Raw genomic sequence first — 21278 nt, forward strand, 5'->3', positions numbered from 1 at the left:
ACTCAGGTCCCTCTGGGATACCACCTCTGGGCCCCTGAAGCAAAATTATCACAGCTACAATTTCTTTGGCACCTCCAAGTTCATACAACACCCACTTGTGCCCAGGCCCTGGTTTGGAGTCAAAGGCCCTGGGTTCAAGTCCTAGCTCAGCCCCAGACCACCTTTGATCTTAGTTTCTCCTGTAAAGGAAGGGTGGTGAACTAGATGAGCTTTAAGGTCCCTCCCACAGCCCTGAATCTGCTGTCCCTTTGGTTTCTGCTCTCTCCACCCCAGGAGAAGTTGTAGTTCAGCCAAGACAACTTACCTCGGACCAAAATAAAGGTCCCCCTGCCCTTCTCTATTTGGGAAGACCACTTCACCTGGCAGTAATAGGTGCCCGTAGCTGAAGCATTGTGCAGAGATGTCAGGGTGAAGGAGCAGCTATCAGTGTGGGTCTTGTTCTCGATTCCTGGGGTCGTAGGGCAGTTAACCAAGATGGGGGCACTCTGCTTGCCCTGGAGGTTGATGTGATAATAATAGAAGCTGTACGTCTTGAAGGCCGAGTTATAAGGGTAGTGGACCTCACACGCCAACGGAATGTGATGGTGAGCCAAGGTCACCAGGATCGGTGCTCCGAGCTGTTTCAATTGCTGGCCTCCTGTGGAAGGGAGGAGAAGAGAAGGAAAGAGCTGGGAGGGGTAGGGGGCATGGGAGGGGGTAGGGGGTGTTCCCTAGTCTAGACGGGCCTGAGGTCTGGAACTCTGCCCCTGCTGCAACACTGGGGATAGAGAAGGCGAGCCCTCTCTTCTCCTAGCTACCTGCTGCAGACTCAAGACTTAAGCTACTGAGGAATGGTCAGTCTGTACTGCTGACGTGAGCTGGCACACTAGAAGTGCCCCCACCATGCTGAAGAATGACGCTTCTCATCAACGAAGATGAACAATGACTGCCACCATTGTAATGCAGAGCTCCTGGTGTGCAAAGACCCTTCAGCATTGCAGATGGCAACCCCTCTGTACCTAAAGCATACCTATGTCTGTTCATGTCATTGTTCAGTAATTTCAGTCATGTCTGACTCTTCATGACCCCATTTGGGGTCTTCTTGGCCGAGATTTTGGAGTGGTTCGCACTTTTCCTTCTCCATTTTTACAGAAGAGGAAACTGAGGCAAACAGAATGAAGTGACTTGCCCATAATCACATAGCTAGTAAGTGTCTGAGGCCTACGGCAGTGTAAACTAGAAGAATTACCACCAAAAACTCTCAAAGTACAACTGCAATGTCCAAGCCTGGCCCTAAAACAGGGCTACAAGGCAACATCTCTTCCTGCTTCTCTGCAGAGCTGGGCCACACTGCGTACAATGTCAGACTTTCAATGTGGTGGTTAGTTTTGCTGAGTAGCTTTCCCTCCTCTTTTTTATTCTTTGTTATAAAGCACAGGTCTCAAAGAAGAAGAAGAGAGGGATACAGTGAGAAGTGCGGTGGTATAAAAACAAAATGTATCCATAAAAATAATCAAACTGCAAAAAGGCCCTGGTGCCTCAGTTTCCTCACCTGTACAATCAAGGCCTTGGACTAACTGACTTCAAGGTCCTCCCTAATTCTAAATCCTATGATCCCGTGGTGCTAGTAGTGCCACTTTGGCGAACTACTTCACCCTATGGGCCTCAGTTTTCCCATCTATAAAGTGAGGGGATTGGGCTCTGTGACCTCTATTCTTGCAATAGGATCCTCTGAACCTCTGGTATGAATTCTAACTTAGAGAATGCTTTCAATGTTTTTAAATTTCTTTTCACGCAGTCCTTCCAAGGAAATGAGGGGATGGGTGAAGTCTGCTCACCAGCAGATGAACAACAGCAGATCTCTTTGGGACTTGGCCCAGCCCCCGTGCTCATTCTGCCTTGGCAAAGAAACTACAACTCCCCTTCCTGGGACCTGAACCCATGAGACCCTGAGGTGTCCTGCAGAAGTGGATGAGATCAGCCACTGTAATTAATCTGGTCTTTAAGATTTGGGGGAAATCTATAAAAAAAAAAAATCAGCTTCTGCTGTCTCCAGATCCTTCCTGAAGTCATTATTTTAAGGCCATCGGGTCAGAAGCATGTAAATTCATGATCTGGGCTCAGGGCTCCTGCTGCTCAGAATGCTAGGGCAGAGACGACCTTGGCTCTTTGATGCATCGGCAAGGGCTCCAAAATGTCAAGGGATGAGATGTTATCTGATGGATTCAATCAATACTGACAGCCAATCTAGGGAAGTCAGCCCCCAAATCATTTTTTTAAAAAGTTCTCCGCTTATGATACTGGTGTGTGGGGGCTGAGATTGTATAGGGGACTGTTGGAGCTGGCCACAGTTAGGTTTCACAAAGACCCACCTGGATGAAGGTTACTGGGGTACTAGAGCACTGGGGTACTTGGACACTGGAGTACTAGAGCACTGGGATACTAGGGTATTAGAATACTGGGGTACTGGGATACTAGAGCACTGGTGTACTGGAGTATTTGGCACTGGGGTATTGAGTACTGAGATACTAGGATACTAGAGGAGCAGACTGTAAGGAACTGGGTTAAAGTCCCAGCTCTGCCACTTCCTGGTCATACAATCTAGGTCTAGTCACTTAACTTTTCTGGGCCTCAGTTTCCTTGTCCAAAAAAACCAAAGAGTTGGATTCAGTGACTTCAGTGTTGCCTTCCAGCTCTACATCTGTGATCCTTTGACCTGGGTTCAAATCCTGGTTCCAAATCCTGGTCCCATGCCTTCCTACCCCTATAGCTGGGAGCAAATTACTTTTTTTCTCTGTGCCTCAGTTTCCTCCTCCATACAATAAGAGGCCTGAATTGATGGATGTGGAAGTAACAGGCTTATCTACTGCCTGCTGCTTAACTCTCAATCTTTGTGACTCCTCAGAACAAAGCTCCCTCCTTAGCCATCACTCCTTTCATATATTGTCTCTCCCTAGTCCAATGTAGACTCCTTGAGAACAGGGATAGCCTCCAAAACCTGGATGAAGTCTTGCTGATTGATTGACTAGAAATGATAGAATTTAGAGCTAGGAGCCACCTTAGATCATCCAGTTCATCATTTCCATTTCTGCAGCCCAGAAAGGGGAAAAGGGTTGGCCAAAGTCACAGACATATTAGGGGGAAGGAAAGCCAACATCCAAACTCACCTCTTCTGACTTGTCAGGTTAACAATCACTAAACAAGAATTGAGGAATGTTTACCAAGTGTCTGGCACTGCAGGAGAGATCCAAAGGCAAAAGTGAAACAATCCCTACCCTCAAGAAGCTCCCATTCCACCAGAGGAGACATATGTGTATGTCTACGTAGGCTCAAAATGAATAAACTCTCTGGGTAGGGACTTATTATTTGATCCGAACAGCTGGGCAAAGTGTAAAGCAGTCTGGTGGAAGTTAGGTAGAGACCAACATCTCACACCACACAATCAGATAAGCTCCAAATGCACATATGACTTCTCTTTAAACGGTCCCATCATAAACAATGATCAAATATGGAGGATAATGGAGAAGGCAGAATGAAGGATGAGTGCATGGAGTCTAACCTGGGTGACGGTGCCCTGAGGGAGGGGCTTAGTGGTGTGATGGGATAGGGGTAAGGGATAATGTTGTGGACATGTTGAATGTGAGATGCTCGTGGGCTCTCTAGGTAGAGATAAACAGTGAGCATCTAATGACCCTGGACTGGAACTCAGAGCTGCGGATGCCAGCTTGGGAATCATCAGGGCCCAGATCTGAAGCTGCAGAGGGACCTTGGGGCCCTCAGCTCTAGTTCTTTCATTTTATGGGAAGAAACAGGTTCAGGGAAGTTACATAAGTTTCCCAGAGGGAGTAAATTTTAGGGGCAAGACTTGAACCCAGGTCTTTTGGATTCTAAGCCAGAGTACCCTAACTGTCCCCCATAGGGCAGGCATGCTAGACTTGCTGAGGCAGCGTGTAACAGACAAATCAGCCTAAACTGCCCCTTCCATCTCCCCTCAGGCCCTGTACCAGGGCAGGGGAGGAGTTATGAGAATAACAACATGAAAGAAATAACAGCCTTAGAGAAGAGACTGGCCTATCCATGTGCTATGCAGCTGCCTCCTGAGGACCAGGGACTTTTCCACATGATTTGCAGCTGAAACCTTCCACAGGTCTTGCCTCCCCCATTAGAATGGGATCTCCCTGAGAGCAGGGGCTGGCTTAACTTTTCTCTTTGTGGCCGCCCCCCTGTCAGTGCTTTACACACAGTAAGAACTTCATTCATTCCCTCCCCATAGAGATGACAACTGAATCTCATGAGAGAAAATGAGACTCATTCATTCAATAAGCATTTATTAAGCTCCACCTACATGCCAGGCACTGTGCTAGGCACCTGGGACACATGGACGTAATTGCATTTTACTGGGAAGAAGCCAGAGCATGACTGGAACATGAAGGAGAAAAGACTAAAAGGCCTGGATCAGAGTCTCTCTGGGAAGGAAGGGGAAGGAAGTTGACCCCTAAAAGAGGCCTAGAAGGAGTGGTCATACAGGCAGGAGGAGAACCAGGAGAGAGCGGTATTTTTAAAAAACACCAACCCAGGGAGAAGAAAATATCCTGGAGGAGGGGTAGTCAGCCCACCCCCTGGAGAGAGAGGTCAAGGAGAACCCACTGGGCAGGTAAGAGCCCTGGGATAGCCAGGGAGAGGGCAGCCTTAGGGGAGGCAAAAGTGAGTGGGAGGTGAGGATGTGTACCCGCAGAGGGAGATGCCTCTTTCCAGGGTTTTGGCTGTGAAGGAAGGGGAGAAGGGAGACTCATAAGGAGGTAGAGACCAGAGCAGAAGGTGGCTGGAGGATCAAGGGAAAGGATTTTAAGGACTAGGAAGGGCTATGTGTCTATGAGCAGCAGGGAAGGAACCATGGATGAAGAGAAGCAGGGGGGCAGGTTGGGGAGTGACCCTAACAAAACTCGGCTTTTCCTATTAAGATAAGAAACATACCCAGAAAGCTACAGCATAGAAAAATGCACCATAGAGATGCACTCATTCTATCAACTCCAATTAAGATACTGTTTAGCACAGACCTGGCATACATTAAGAGCTTACTTAAATACTTGTTTGCTCCCTTGACTTTGAGGGTTGGCAACATTCCTTCCTGGCAATAGTGCTGGGGAGTTAACAATGCAGAGGAGAGCATCATCCCATTCTACAGATGAGGAAAGTGAGACTGTCATGTCGCGGATCATAGATCTAGGGCTGAAAGGGAGCTGGGGCTAGTCCAACTCTCTTTCTAGCCCCAAGAAAACCAGTTAATGACTTAGAAGCATGATTCATTTTGTATTCCTTCTCTGTGTCAACAGTATGCATTAAGTGTCTACTATGTGCCAGGCACTGGGCTATATGACCCTGAGCAAGTCACAACCTCTGCCTCAGTTTCCTCATCTCCAAAATGGGGATACTACAAAAGCACCCACCTCCCAGGATTATTGTGCAGGTTGAATGAGATAATAATTGTTTTACGTAGTAAATGCTATATATATATTAGCTATTATTATTATTAATTGAGAAGTTAATAATATAAAAGTGTCAGACTCTGGATCTGAACTCAGGTCTCCTGATTCCAAGACAAAGTGCTGTGTGACAAAATTTAGTACCCACTACTATAAAGGCTTGGAATATTATGTTCCAGAAGACAAAGGTTATATAGGCTTATAACTGAGAATAGCATACTCTGCAAAACTGAGTAAAATCCTACAAGGGAATGAACAAGTGGATCTTTAATAAAAATAGAGGACTTCCAAGCATTCCTGATTAAAAAGGACAGGGCTTATAGAAACTTCGAAGTACAAATACAGGCATCAAGAGAAACACAAAAAGGTGAATATGAGGGAGCAAACATAAGGGATCAAATTGAATGAAGATAAACTTTATATCCCCCCCCCGACATGGTGAGATGGTACATCTGTCCTCTCAGAATCTAGTTCTAATCAGGAGATTATGTTCTGATGATCTTAAAAGAGGGATGTAAAGGGAGGGGAAAGAAGAAAGAGAATGGAGGAAATTGCTTCACATAATCCAGGTGTCAACATAGAAATCCATACAAACAAGATGGAGGGGTGGGGGGGGAGTGGCTGACCCTTGAACCTTGCTTTCATCTGAACTTGTCAAAAGAAGGAAGAATATATGGGCATGCCTGCATGGCCACACACACACACACACGCACACACACACTCACACACCCCTCCAGAGAAAGAACTGATAGAGCCTGCATGCAGATCAGATACAAAGGACACACACACACGCGCACACACACACACACACACACACAGTTGGGTACAAAAATACATTTCACTAAAAGTGGAACTATGAGGCAAAGGAGAGAAGGGAGATGGGGAATAAGGAATATAGAATATGGGAGGGATCTATCTTAAGCAAAAAAACTCTAAAGATGTACAAAAATAGTACTAACAGCTCTTTTGTGGTAGAAAATTGGAAATAGAGGGGATGTCCATCAATCGGGGAATGGCTGAACAAGTTGCGGTATATAACTCTGATGGAATATTATTTACCATAAGGAATGACAGGGAGGATGCTCTCAGAAAAACCTGGAAAGACTTACATGAATTGATGCAAAGTGAAGTAAGAAGCAGCAGAAACAGTAATATTGCACCATGATTAGCTGTGAGTGACTTAGCTCTTCTCAGCAATACATGGGTCCAAGACCATTCCAAAGGACTCATGACAAAAAATGCTATCTACCTCCAGAGAAAGAGCTGAGGAGATCTGAATGCAGATTGAAGCAGACTTTTTCAAACTTTCTTTATTTTTCTTGGGTTTGTTTTGTCTGTATTTTCTTTCCCGACATGACTAATATGGAAATTTGTTTTACATGACTGCACATGTATAAGCTATATCAAATTGCTTGCCTTCTTAAAAAGGGGAGAGGGGAAGGAGGGAGGGAGAGAGAGAATTTGGAACTAAAACCATTTTAAAGCAATGTTAAAATTGCTTTCACATGTAATTGAAAAAATAAAATATAAAAATGTAAAAAAAGAAATGATGAAGGGAGTGGTTTTAAGAAACCTGGGAAGACTTGTATGGATGAATGCAGAGTGAAGGTTGCAGAACCAGGAGAACAATTTTTACACACACACACACACACACACACACACACACACACACACACACACAGACTAACTAACAATTCTGAAAGATTGGGAGCTCTGATCAGTCTTATGACCAGCCAGGATTCCAGAAGACTCATGATAATGCATACAGCCCACTTCCTGAGAGAGCCGATAGAAATGTGAAGGACTCAGGGGGCAGATTGAGACATTTTAGGTCTTTTGGGGTTTTTTTTGACACAACCAATCTGGGAATTTATTTTGCTTAATTATACATGTTTGTAACAGGAGTTTTGCTTTCCTTTCTTTTTCCATGGGGGTTGGAGGGAGTTGGGAGGGAGATAAAAGTGAACTTTCATCAATAACAAAAAAAATTTAATTTTGAAAAAGAACAAATTTCAGAAAAGAAAAAAGAAAAGGTGTTATGTAAGGTCAGGAATGAAGGTGGTGGCAAGCAGGGGAAAGCCGACAACAGAAGAAATCAAAATGGGATCACAGGTCAGGCTGGGTGGAGAAATACCAAACAGTGGCTAGGCTATCTTCTTCTGGCAAATATCTGGACCCAGACTACAGGGACATGAGAAAGATGAAGTCCAGTTCTTGAGCTTAGGTCTGTGATCCTGGAGTGGCTTCTGAGGGCCCAGCCCCCTTTAGGGGTTCTCTATGACCATGCTTTGTTTCCAGACCTTGTACAAGAGGAATTTATCCAATTGCATTAACTATTGGTGCAATGGGGGAAATGGCAGTCTGCTTTTATTTACAGTAGGTGACGGTTATGAAATCCCTTGTTCAGAATGGGGGCTGGTGGCGGAGAGCAAAGCCAGAAACTAAGCACTGTTATCATCTGTACCAGGACAGCCTCAAGAAAGTGCTAATGGGAAACATGCCGATTCTGAGTCATGTGAGCTTAGAATCACATTCCAGGCAAAAAAGATACACTAAATGTTATGTCCCAGAGAAACTCTGATTCCCTAAAGCTGGGCTGGGGTTTCCATAGGTCTGAATGTGTCACTCAAGGACCTGCAGGGGCTCCTTTTGCTAGATCACACAAACTCCTGGGTTCTGTAGTCAGAGAAACTGGGTCCCAGTACCGCATTTGATGTCACTGCCTCTGTCACCTTGGGCAAATTATTAAACCTTCCCTGGGTCTCAAGTTTCCCATCTGTCAAGTAAAAGGGTTGTAGGAGAAGGCTTCTGAGCTAATCCCATGATCCTAAGGTGAACAAAACCCCAGAAGGGGAGGGAAGTGGTGGGAAAGCTAGATGAAAACGACTTTGATGTGATAGAACAAGAGAAGACAAGGTGTGACACTCACCTCCCAGCTGAAGGGTCCATGAGAGTAGGATGAGACCAAGGAATCTGAAGACCATGCTGAGTTGGAGGAGGAGGAGGAGAAGAAGGAGGAGGAGGAGGACCTCTCTTTCCCAAAAGAGGCTGGTCTGAGGCAGTCAGTGTCTTTGTGGTTTAGTCAAGTTTCTTTCCTTCCTCTTTGGGTATTGCAGGATAGAGAGGCCCCACAGATTGCCTGTTTCAGGGAACCAGAGTTCCCCTTAGCTCCCAGCTAGTCTCCTTTCTCTTTGCTGCCCATACTTACAAAGAGCTTTGTCCAGAGAACTAACAATCCATTGTCAGTCAACAGATCTGGGATCTCACCCATGGAGGCTCATTCCACCAGTGCAGATAGTAATCCCATCCACCTCTCCTTATCCTGTGAGACCCATGTCTTTTCCTTCCTCCCATTCTCCTGGAAATCCTTCACCAGTGATTCATCCTTCATAACAAGGACTGTGGTATTTTTGTAATTGCACACCCCACACCTAGCACTGTGTCTGGTATACACCTAGCACAATACCTAGCATACCGTGCCCCTTGAGGACAAGGAGTATTTCATTCTTGTCTTTGTATACTTCATACTTAGAAACAAGCCCAACAAAGAGTGAGTGCATAATAAATGTTTCTTGGCCTTTTACTATTTCAGGAGGACCAGTGCAACCCTTGGACCATCCTCCACTCAAATGACAGTATCTGCTCCCTCATTTTCTGGTTGATGACACATCTCATGGCTCTTCTTGAGCTTAGGCCACCATCAAGTGACACTGGCTGACCTTAAAGATTCTGTGACTCAAACTGTGGAGAAAGCTCCAAAGATAAAATTAGAGGGATTCAGAACCGCCTTATTAGTGATGATAGTCAAAGAGTTCCCTTAAAAGCATGAAAGGAGCCTTAGAGATCATTAAGTCCAACTTCCTTGTTTTAGAGAGGGCAAGGCAGAGGTCCAAAGAGAGGGAGGGGGGTGACTGTCCAGAATCCTGTAGCCCCCAGTCACAGAGGAGGGAGGGAGAGAAGAACCTCATGATCCTGACTTTGGGTTACATGAGAGTCCATCCTTACATCACTTGTCAGAGCTGGGAGGAACCAGGCACATGGTCTCTCACCCAACCCCCCTATCTGACAGATGAGGGAACTGGAGCCCTGTGAGGGGAAGTCACTTGTCCAAGGTCCTTCTTGAATCAATCCAGAATCTTAAAAAAGGTTACTTGGAGTTGTTTGTCCTATCAAAGGAACAGGCCGGGCCCAGGTTCCTTCTATGCTCTGACTTGCTACCTTGATGATTTCCCCTTTTCAGTAAAAACTTCTCCTTATCCACTCAAAATCCACTAGCGATGCTATTATATAAAGTCCATATTCAAGGATATCTTGTGGACTTTTCAGGAAAGGTGGGTAGGCCAATGAGTGGGTGGAAATAGTGGAATATTGGGATAACCTCCAAGGCCTGGGTGTGAAGGAGTGGACTCTTTCTGGGCTCTCACTGGGTAATAATAAAGAGGATGGCTCAGAGCTACTTTCTCAGACACAAGAAATGGCCTAAGGAGGTTCCAAATCCTTCTTCCCTGCTCCTTCTACTTAATAGTATTTTATTTTTCCCAAATGCATACAAAAATAGTTTTCAACATTCACTTTTATAAGATTTTGATTTCCAAATTTTTCTCCCTCCCTTCCCTCCCTGTCCCCTCCCCAAGACAGCATGCAATCTGATATAGGTTGTACATATACAATCATCTTAAACATATTTCCACATTAGTCATGTTATGAAAGAAGAACCAGAACAAAAGAGAAAAATTATGAAAAGGAAAATCAAAAAACAAGGAAAAAAAAGGGAAAACAGTCTGCTTTGCTCTGAACTCAGCCCCCATAGTCCTATCTCTGGATGTGGATGGCATTTTCTATCATGAATCTTTTGGAATTGTCTTAGATCCTTGCATTGCTGAGAAGAGTTAAGTTTATCAAAGTTGGTCATCATACAGTGTGGTTGTTACTGTATACAGTGTTCTCCTGGTTCTGCTCAACTCATTCAACATCAGTTTATGTAAATCCAGGTTCTTCTGACATCTGGCTACTCATCATTTCTTATAGCACAATAATATTCCATTACATTCATATACCACAACTTGTTCAGTCATTCCTCAATGGATGGGCATCCCCTCAGTTTTCAATCTTTGCCACCACAAAAAGAGGTGCTATAAATAGTTTTGTACATGTAGGTCCTTTCCCCATTTTTTATGATCTCTTTGGGATACAGACCTGATAGTGATATTGCTGGATCAAAGAGTTTGCACAGTTTTATTGGTCATAGTTCCAAATTGTTCTCCGTAATGGTTGGATCAGTTCACAACTCCACCAACAATGCGTTAGTCTTCCAATTTTCCCACATCTTCTCCAACATTTATCATTTTCCTGTTTTGTCATGTTAGCTGATCTGATAGGTATGATGTGTTACCTCAGAGTTGTTTTAATTTGTCCCAAATCCTTCTTGTCCCCCTACACATCCAGACCAGTAGGCACCCCACTAGTGATTTCTGCTGTCTTGGATGTAAAGCAGGCAAGACCTCCCTCCCCTGAAATGATCCTCTTAGTTTCAGGACCATTAGTCATTTATTCACTCAACAAACATTCACTCACTCAGCATCTACTATGTGGGGAGCATTGTGCTTGGGAGGAGGGGAGAGAAATGGAACATTTATATTAGACTTAGTCCCTGTCCTCATGGAGTTTACGATTAGTAGAGAGATAAGAAAGGACAGAGAAAACTATTCTAGATAATAATAATGTCACTATCATATTATTAGCTCAAGTTTGCGTTCATCCTTCGTTGCCAAAGAAGACCATGCCATCAGAGAAGTAATGGCATGACTTGTACTTGACTTTGTTTTGAGTGAGGGAGGGCTGTGCAGGTCACCAACCCCACTTCTCCTCCAGAGCTATCTGAATGCAGGGACCAGATATTCATCAGGATGACTGGAGATGACCCAGGATGAGGCAACTGGGGTTAAGTGACTTGCCCAAGGTCACATAGCTAGTGAGTGTCAAGAGTCTGAGGTGAGATTTGAACTCAGGTCCTCCTGACTCCTGCACTGGTGCTCTATCCACTCACTGCACCACCTAGCTGCCCCGAAATTATTAGCTATTATTATTTTGAATATACCTTTATATACAAATGTAATATGAGACCATTGTGTAGATACCTTTACATACAAATAAAACATAAGCTCTCTGGGGGTTTTGGTAACTGTATACCCCACAACTAGTATTGTGCCTATAGTGAAGCTCCTGAGGGCAGGAGTTATTTGCTAGGTTTGGGGTGTAGTGAGTGCTTGATGAATACTTCTTGGATTGACATTATAAGTGGATTAGAGGGAAGGCAAACAAAAGCTCCCCAGGAGGACTGAGAGGGAAGACATTGCTGCCTGGAAAGAAATGAATAGGGAAGTTTTCCTGTAGAGATAGCATGTGAGTTGGGCTATAAAGGGAGGGGGAGGAATTCCACAGGTAAAGAGGGAGAGGGAGGGGCTTCCTGGGGCTGTGTCTGAGCCTTTATGCAGCCTCTGAGCTAGGAATCCAGGGTAAGGGGCTAGAAACAGCTAAAGGGTTGTATGAAACCAAAGTATTGTGGGAAGATCATGAATATGGACTCAGGGGAGCTGAGTTCAAGTCCTAGTTGTGTGGCTCTGGGCCAGTCACTTCACTGTCCTGGGCTTCAGTGTCTTAATATATGAAGTGAGGAACCTAGACTGGATGACTTCTAAAGAAAGTCCTTTCAAACTCGGATTCCATGATTCTACCTGACCTTCAGCATGGACAGCTCTGTCCGACTCGCAGACATGGCAGCTCCTCACAGACCTAATTGATGCTTCCTATATTGGATAACTGATTTCCTGCAGGGGCCTTGGCCACCTACTATGAGGATCAGAAGGTGACTCAGAGGGGAATTACACCTGCTTGCATACCACAGCAAGGCTGGGCTGACAGCTAGACCCCATAAGAGAAGAGTTCCTCACAGGGCTCAGTTGGGCTGGTTCTCCTTGGCTGTTTTCTTGCTGATCACAAACACAAAGCCCCTGTATTTGTGAGGACTTGTCAACAAAACTGGAAAAGGAGCTGATTAGAATCACTGGCATGGCAGGTTTCTGATGCTGACTCTTAGAGTAACAGTTATGTTGCTTCCTACTAGGACTAGGGTCCAAGCTCCAGATACCACCGCAGTGCAAAATCAGGTGAATTTGTTTTCTGTCCAGGGGCTCAAGACCAGGGGACTTGGCCAATGTGTAACTCCCTTGGCTGGGAGAGGTTTCAGACAGCGACAACAGGAATAGGTGAGGAATAGTGTAGGATGGTCAGAGACCTAAGAGGTAGGAATGAAGCACAACTTGTTAGAGACTTGGTGCAAAAGCCCCAGTCTCAAACAGGGCGGCCGTTGTCCGTCCAGAACTCATGGGCATTTGCTACAAGTCAGTTCCTTAGTTCCTCTTCAGATTTTGAAAGGGTAAGGCAGTGTGGCTCAGTGAACTTGTCATTAGGAAGACCTGACTTCAGATCCCTTCTCGGATCTCACTGCTACGCATATCACCCCAGGAGGTCAAAGACAGTATGGCAATGTTAAGAGGTTGGCGTGCTGCTCAGCCGTGTTCAGCTGCTCCTGTTTGCCCCTTACCTCATGACTGACTCAATATTTGGATGGATTTGCTCCTCCATTCTGAGAAATAGCGTTAAAGTAGCTGTATGACTGGATAAGTCATTTAACCCCTTCATGCCTCGGCTTCCCCATCTGTAAATTGAGGTGGTTGGACAAAATGGTCTCTGAGGTTCCTTCCAGCTCTAGAGATATAATCTATGTGTGACCTTTGATAAGTCACTTAAAATTCCTGAGTCTCAGTTTCCTTGTCTGTAAAATGAGATTAGACGAGTTCTTTTTCAGCTTTAAGTCTCAGTCTCAACTTCCTCATCTGTAAAATGGGGAATATAATAGGACCTCCCTCACAGGGTTGTTGTGAGGATCAGATGATATAATATGTTATCAACTTAATTGTAATGACCAAGCTTAGTCCTAAAAAAAAAGATGAGAAAATATACCTCCTTTCCATTCAGCAAAAGTGGGGGTCTATGAGTGTGGAATATCGCACATATTTGTCAGACAATTGATATGTTGATTAGCTTTGCTGGATTCCCCCCCCCCTTTCTCTTGGTGGGAGTAAGGAGAGGGATCTACCTGGAAATGTAGGTGATATAAAAACAAAAAATATTAATAAAAATTTTGACACGAAGTCAACCAAACCAAAACCATGTTGGACACTAACTAGTTTGCAGCCCTTGGTAAGTGAGCTGTCCTCTCCAAGCCTCAGTTTCTCCATGTGTAGAAGAGGCGATGGTGATGCCTATGGCCCCTCTCTCCCTGGGCTGTTTTGTTAGTGACTTGCCAACCGTTGAACCCTCTAGTCACGATTGTCTCTCCTCATTATTCGAGAGCAGGTCAATTCCTCACTCATCCTCGCCCTCCACAGAAGGATGATGATAAGGGTCTGGCCACTTTCCAGTCCCCAGGCTCTCCAGCTCCAAGTGGAAGGAAAGCCTGGCTGGGTGGGATGCGAGGCACCATGAGTAAGGGATGATCAATGAAGAAAGGATTTTTTTTCTGGCTCCCGTTGGGGCTGAAGGGGGGTGGTGGAGGGAGCCACAGGGATATTTATCGTTGCTCCCTCACAATGATAGATGACGGCACATGTCTCGGGGAGATATGGATAATCTGTTTCATGCTGTTCCTGCAATCCTCCGGGGGGCCATCTGTCTCACTGCCTCGATGCCATGGTGATAGACATCGGAGGAACACATGCCTGAAGTAGGGAGGGGGGATCGCCCAGCCTAGCTCTGCCTGTCTGGGAGGCTCTTGAGGGTCCTTCCTGTCAGGGCGGATGAGCAGACGCAGATAAAGCATGATGAGCTGGAAAAGAGCCAGGAGGGAATGACCAGGAAGGCGAGAGATGGGGACCTAGGCATGGGAGAGAGCTGGCCAGCATCCCACTGGGAATGCCGAGCCGGCAAGGAGGCAAAACACATGAACACGGGACAACACTCTTCAAACATTTGGAAGGCTGCTGCCCTGCAGGGAGAGGGAGTAGCCTTGGGTTGCCTGATCCCAGAAGGTACAACCAAGAATAACAGGGTGGGCGTGGGGAAGAGCTCTAACCCCAGCTCGCCTTAGCATCCTTCAAACTCTCGGTGATGGAGGCTCCACACAGTCCCACACAGACGCTTTTGCTGATTTTATGGGAAATCCAGCTGGGAAGCATCTTAGAACCTGGAAGGTCAGGGGTGGGAGGGAACCACAGAACAGAAAATGTCAGGGCTGGGAGAGCTCTTAGGACATAGCCAACATTTATTTAGCGCCTGCTGTCTGCTAAGTATTGTGCCAAGCCCAGGGGGGAATCCAGCAATAAAGAAAGAACCGCCTAGGAAAGAATCCTCTCAAAGTATGTCCTGAGGACCCCGGCCCCCTGCGCCCCTGCCCCCATTTCCCAGGATCTTCAAGGTCCAAACCATTTTCATAATCACATTAAGGCATGCCAACACACCCTGCCCTTTTCCAACCACATTTCTGTGTGAGGCCAGATTTTCTTCCTGTATTTCAACCAAACAACACAACGCAACAGATTGAATGCAGAAACAGAGAGAACATGCAGATGTCCCCTATTAAGCCACACATTAAGGAGGTTCACAAAAGTACAGAAAACAATGCCACGCTTCCCCCGATTTTTTGTTTTGGAAAAGTCTTTTTTTTCCTTATAAAAATGTTATTTATGTTAACAGGCAATAGGTTTAGTGTTGTTGGTTTATGAAATAAATACATATTTTAAATGTTTTCAGTTTTAATTTCTAATTCAATAAATTTTAATTGAAATAACTCCAAACCAAAGCTCTCTGGGGTGCTTCCTAGTTTAAGAGCATAACGGGGGCCTGAACCCCAAGAACAGGAGGAGCCCCACCCTTGCCCAGCCCCTGAATTGGAGACAAGGCCACCCCAGGGCACTGGGGTTAGGCCAGCTGGCCCCCTCTGAAGGCCCAAGGGCAGTTCTCTTGCCTCTCTGCCATCCTAAGGGCTGCCTCAGCTCTGGAGGGATGTGGGCATCCCTGGCCCCTGGGCTTTATCTGAGCATTGACTAGGCCTCAGGGACAGGTCCTGTGGGTGGGGCTTGTCACTCTCCCATCTTTCTGTACCTGAATACATTTTGTTGAGCTGTTTACAGAAGCCCTTGGGCCTCAGGGCCGGCCTCCTCCAGCAGAGGATGCTCTCAGCAACACAGCCAGATTGTCCCTTCTCTAGAAATACTCTCACCCCGCAGACTAACCCCCGCCCCCCAAACACACACACACATGTTTACCTGATGGCTTTTCCCTGGGGTCTGAAACACCCTGAATCACAGACAGAACCTTTTGAGCCAAAATCAGAGACTGGTCTTAAAATGAAGATTCCCTTAGGAGAGGGGGCATGACAACAAAGGCCCCCTCCCAGCTCTCTCTGTCCCTGATCTAGGGCCCCCTCCCAGCTCTCACAATCCCTGTTCTAGGGCTCCCTCTCAGCTCTCACAGTCCGTGTTCTAGGGCCCCCTCCCAGCTCTCTCTGTCCCTGTTGTAAGATGCCCTGACCCCCTATACAATGTTCTGGACTGTGAAGGTTCTGCAGGCTGACCTCAGATCCTTCCCAATTCTATCAGTTCCCTTATGGAGAACCCAGGTTCTTCACCCCAAAGCCCCCCCCCCTCAAGAAAGCAGCTGATTGAGTTTTCTTTATCTTCCCATTTTTCCTCAGCCTTTTCTCTGGAGCTGCTTAATGAGACTGTGAGAGCCCCTTCTGAGGGGTCTTTGTTTCTTTCACTCCCTGCTAGACACCCTGAATCTGAAGCCTTGAGTCTTGTCTTGTAAGTAAATGGCTGAAGGCAAGAGGGAGAGCAAAGGCTAGTGCTGGCCTGACCATGCAGGGGATATCTCCTCTTTGAGCCTTTGCTTCCTCCTGAACCTCAGAGTTCTCAGATTCCCATTTTCTGAACCCTGGCAGTGCACAGTTCCCCATGATGGGCACCAAGAGAGCTCCAAGGATCGATCAGACTCTAAATCATTAATTTAAAGGCAAAAGGAAACTCGAAAGGTCATGGTGGCTTCTGATGTGGTCATTGCAATCCAGACTATCCAACTCACACACGTAGAGCCGGACATCATTAAATCCAGTCCCCTAATTTTAAAAGGACACTGAGGCACAGAAATAGGGAATGACTTTCCCAGTGTCACAGCTGATAATAAGGAGAGGTAAGATTTAAACGCTGGCTCTCAAATCCAGCATTTTCCCGTTGTTTAACTAAAGACTTTTGTTTCAGGTTATAATATGCATTTGCATTTGGTTTGATTAAAAACAAAGAAAGCCCTGGATGGGGGCTCAAGACCTCTGCTGATCCAAAGCCTTCCCCACCCCTGCTCTAGGAGTAGCTCTCAAAAGCCTATTTGAAGGAAGCCTGTGCTGCATAAGCAACAACACACATTTATGTAGGTCTTGAAGATTTATAATATAACATGAATAGAACTCAAGAAGGCCCAATCTAGAAGAGCCTTCAGACATTAACCAATCAAAACTCCCCATTTGTAGGACAAAGAAACAACAGGGGCTCCTGGAGGGGAAAGTTTTCCTGGACCCCTGTCCTTGAGGTATCACTAACTTGGGAGGGGAGATAAAGGAGGCATTTGCACAGATAATGTTACTTGAGTTGAGTCTGCGTGAGGGGTAAGCAAAGGGCTGGGACCAGCTTGAAGAGGAATTGTGGGGAGAATGGGAGAGACCTTGGCAGACTTCATGGAGGAGACCAGTGACCTTTCATAGGTGGTGGATTTGAGGTGGGCTGGGTGGGTTTGGAAGGAGCCAAGAGGAGCCTTCCTCCCTTCTTTCTTCCCTTATCTGACCCTCTCCCCTCCCCTCAGCTCTGAAGGAAACTTTCAGACCTTAAGGGGTGTTGTCCCCTCTGTAGTAAGGATCTGATATAGGATGTCAGAGCTGGAAAAAGCCTAGAGAGTATCCAATCCAGTTCCACCCCCTCATCTTACAGAAGGGGAAACTGAGAACCAGAGAGGGGAAGGAACTTCTGAGGTCAAACAAGTGATTTACCTGTGATCCTGTGGCAAGGGGGAGCCACTGGACCTTTGTGAGAGAGAAAGCATGAAGGTATCAGATCATAAACGATGGAAATCTCCAAATATATGAGACAAGGGTAAGAGAGACATTGGCACTTGAAGTGAATCAGGTTCCAGGTACAAAGGGTCCAGGAATTTGGAGATGGATCATAGAGTCACTTCATAGAACTCTTGAGAATTCCTAAGTGGGGCAGGTAGGTGGCGCAGCAGATAAAGTACCAGTTCTGGAGTTCAGAGGACCTGAGTTCAAATGTGAACTCTGATACTTACTAGCTGTGTGACCTTGATCAAGTCATTTATCCCTGATTGCCACCAAATAAAAAAAGAAAGAAGTGAAATCCTAGGCAATGAAGGAAGTGCCAAGAAACTGGAAGTAAGTGGAAATTATCATTTCCTTAGAAGGGAAAATGTGTAAAACTAACTGGAGACCCAAACACAGGGATGGAGAATTAACCTGATGGCTTGTGAGCACTTGGGAAAGAGCAAGGTGGTGCCTAAGGGTGTGGTGAAGAGGAAAAACTGGATTTAGAGAGTACCTGGATAATTGGTGTTATCCTGAGAGGGAGGTGCTATCATTATGCCCATTTTACAGTTGAGGAAACTGAGGCAAGGAAAAGTTAAGTCACTTAGGGTCACCCATGGCCACACTGCTAGGAAGTGTTGGAAATATTCAGATGGTGCCTCATGCATGAAGCAGGATTCAAGCTCAGGTCTTCTTGTCTCCAATTTCAGGGTTCTAGCTACTGTGCCACCAAGCTGCTCAGAACTTAAAGGAACCAACAAGATTTATCTTTAAGGGAACAAGTGGAAATGATTGGGGAAACCTGATTTGACAGCAGTTCTAATGGAAAAGAGCTGAAGGGCTGAGCTGGCCACAAATTCACAATGAGTCAAGGGTCTGGGCTGGCCTGACCAAAAGACCAGTATTAATGGAAGTCCTATCTGGGACCTACAGAGGAAAGTCCCTCGATATACCTCCCAGGGCACCATGGGTTCAAAGAGTCTTGGGAGTGGGCATGGTGACCATGGAGGAAAAGAGGTCAGAATGGAGAAGAATCTGGACACCAAGTCATGGGAGGAGAGTCAGAAAGAGTTGATAGGTTTCCTCCAGGTGAGAGAAGCTGTCCAGGCCTTTGAAGGACTATCCCAGGAGAAGGGCCATTCACCTTGCTCAGCTAAACCCCAACTCTAAAGGAGCAGATGGAGTGCTAACAATTAGATTAGTCTCAAAGTGCAGTGGGCCACTATTGAGAAAACCTTACTGGATGGCTTCAGAAGGAGGATGGAAGATGAACCCATTGACTGCTTGTGAGGTTAAGAATGGGGATGAGGAAACTTGACACTTGCTGGAGGGCATGTTCAGCGGATCCCACCCGGGGCCACCCCTCATCTCTCCCTTGTTCCATCTATCCATAGATCTACCCATCTACCCAATCAACCAGCTCAAGTGATCGTCCTAAAGCACAGAATATCAACCCCCCTCCTTCACCAGCATCGACAATCCTTCTTGGATCATAAATTCCTTTGCTTGGTGCGGAAAGTTTTGTACAGTTGTGGGGGAAGGAAATTGGGAGGGAGAGAGGGGGAAGTAATAGAGCTGCCGTCTCCTCAAAAAGGGAAAGAAAGAAAAAGTCATTGAGGTCATTCGTAGTGCACAGATGAGAACTGAAGGAAAGACGGCCAAACAGGACAGGTTGACAAGTTTGGGACTGAATTTCTTATTTATACTTTTAAAAAGTATAAATCCTTTAAAAATCTTTGTACTTAAAAGTTATAAGTAACAGTTTCATGGGCAGTCATCTGTTATATATGGAAATGTCCATTTTATTTGGTGTTAAGTCCCTTATTCCTCAGAACTCGGATCTTTCTACCTGTCTGTATCTGAAAAGCTTCCAAGGAAGGACAAGGAAACACCTCTGAAGAATCCAGGTGCCCAGTAAAGAGTCGTGCCTACCCTTGGCTGGAGCCCAGCAAACCCTTCACCGGCCCCAAGCAGCTGACATCAAGCACAGACATCACAGCCCGACAGAGGGAAGGGAGATTCTTACACAGAACACTCTGGACAGAATTCTCTCCACTGGAGACCAGAGTAGCTAGTCTAGGGCTCCCATGGGGAACTCTGATACTGGGGAGCCTGTGGCCACCATCTCTGAACTTCCACTGTCCTTGTCTCAGCTTCTTTGGGAAAAATTATTACAGATCTGGAACTCTGTGAGATTCCAGAGTCACAACACTCCTGGAGAAGCCCACCCCAAAGAGGGAATCAGACATCCCTTCTCCTACTGTGCCTCCCTCTGGCTCGGGGCCCTTGATGTTGGACCAGGAGTGAAAGGTCCTGTCCCCATGTGGGGCTGTGAGGGGAGCTACTGCGTGGGGTTTCTCTGGGGATGGCAGGAGGGTCTTTTCCAGGAGAAGAGTCCCATGACCTCTGCCACAGAGCTCCTCAAGAGAATAGGGAGGTGTCATCAATGACACAGATGACTGTGCATCGTCAACAAGACCACGTAATCCTTCGGTATTCTCAGTGTCCAAGACCCCTGACTTCCTCACACAAGGGCCTTCCTCCAGGGACAACACACACACACACACACACACACACACATTCTCACACACACTCATACACACTCACACACACACTCACACATTCTCACATAACACTCACACACAGACACACTCAAAGCTTGGTCTCTGCTCTACTGGGGACAGGACTTACCTTGGTCTCTCATTCTCTCTTCTTTCAATACACACCACAGTTTGGAGTAGGTATGAAGACCTCCAAGCCATGATATTGGCTCTCTGGACTCTTCTCCCTGCTTCCTGACAGAGGGAGCCCCCATCAGGGCTACTGGCCACAGCTGCTGCCTTCCTCCTCCAGGGCTAGGCTGCTCAGCCTCCCCAGGTGTGGCCCCATTTTAATAGTGTTGAAGACCAAGATTGTGGAGTCCAGCCTCTTGACAAGGGCTGTCTCCAGAGAGGTGGCAGACAGAATTATGTCTGTGTTTTTGTAGGATTGGGTCCCTGCCCCATGGGTCTAGCAAGGGGTGTCTCTGCTCTCTCTCAGGGGAGGTAGGTCCTACAGTCTGTGACCCTTTTGGGGCCTGGCTATTTGGTGTCATCCTGACAGGGCCTGACTGGAGGCAGCACTGAGGGGACTAGGTAAGACCTGGCTCATGGGACAGGCGGTGGTTGACTCCTGTCTGAATGACAGTATTCTGAGACCTCTCCTCACCTGGAGATGACAAGTGTCAGGGATGGGGAGAGAGAGTGGCTCATCTGTTGTTAGATGTCCCCAGCAGGTGTGTGGGCATGGGTCTGCCCACAAACTGGGGGAAGGGCAAGAGGAGGCTCTTGATGGATAGCACACACTCACACACACATATACACACTCACACACACCCCCTCACCTACACTCACACACATTCACACACACTCACACACGCACTCACCTACAGTCACACACATACCCTCACACTCACACATACTCATACACACTCACTCACACAACCTCACACACACATACACCCTCATGCACACTCACACACACATACACCCTCATACACACTCACACACACCCTTACCCATACTCACACACACACACTCACACATACCCTCACCTACACTCACACACACACTCACACTCACACCCTCACCTACACACATATACACTCACACATACCCCTCACCTACACTCACACA

General features: G+C 46.4%; 1 protein-coding gene and 1 long non-coding RNA gene across 3 annotated transcripts in view; one reads left to right on the forward strand and one right to left on the reverse strand.

Annotated features, from left to right (window-relative positions):
* The window catches only part of LOC140496506 (uncharacterized), a 22339-nt gene extending 20310 nt beyond the window's left edge, over positions 1-2029 (forward strand). For both annotated transcript variants that reach the window (XR_011964280.1, XR_011964279.1), the window contains exon 3: positions 1778-2029. This is a non-coding gene — a long non-coding RNA (uncharacterized lncRNA). The remainder of the gene's footprint in view (positions 1-1777) is intronic.
* Positions 1-8736, reverse strand: part of NFAM1 (NFAT activating protein with ITAM motif 1) — a 19003-nt gene extending 10267 nt beyond the window's left edge. Inside the window, exons 1-2 of the mRNA XM_072596319.1 lie at positions 8392-8736; positions 305-637 (exon numbers count right to left, since the gene is read on the reverse strand). Coding sequence (XP_072452420.1) covers positions 305-637; positions 8392-8446 — 388 coding nt within the window. The 5' untranslated portion in view covers positions 8447-8736. The remainder of the gene's footprint in view (positions 1-304; positions 638-8391) is intronic.
* Between the last annotated feature and the right edge of the window lie 12542 nt (positions 8737-21278).

This window comes from Notamacropus eugenii, chromosome 3, assembly GCF_028372415.1.
Source record: "Notamacropus eugenii isolate mMacEug1 chromosome 3, mMacEug1.pri_v2, whole genome shotgun sequence".
NCBI classification, from domain to species: domain Eukaryota; kingdom Metazoa; phylum Chordata; class Mammalia; order Diprotodontia; family Macropodidae; genus Notamacropus; species Notamacropus eugenii.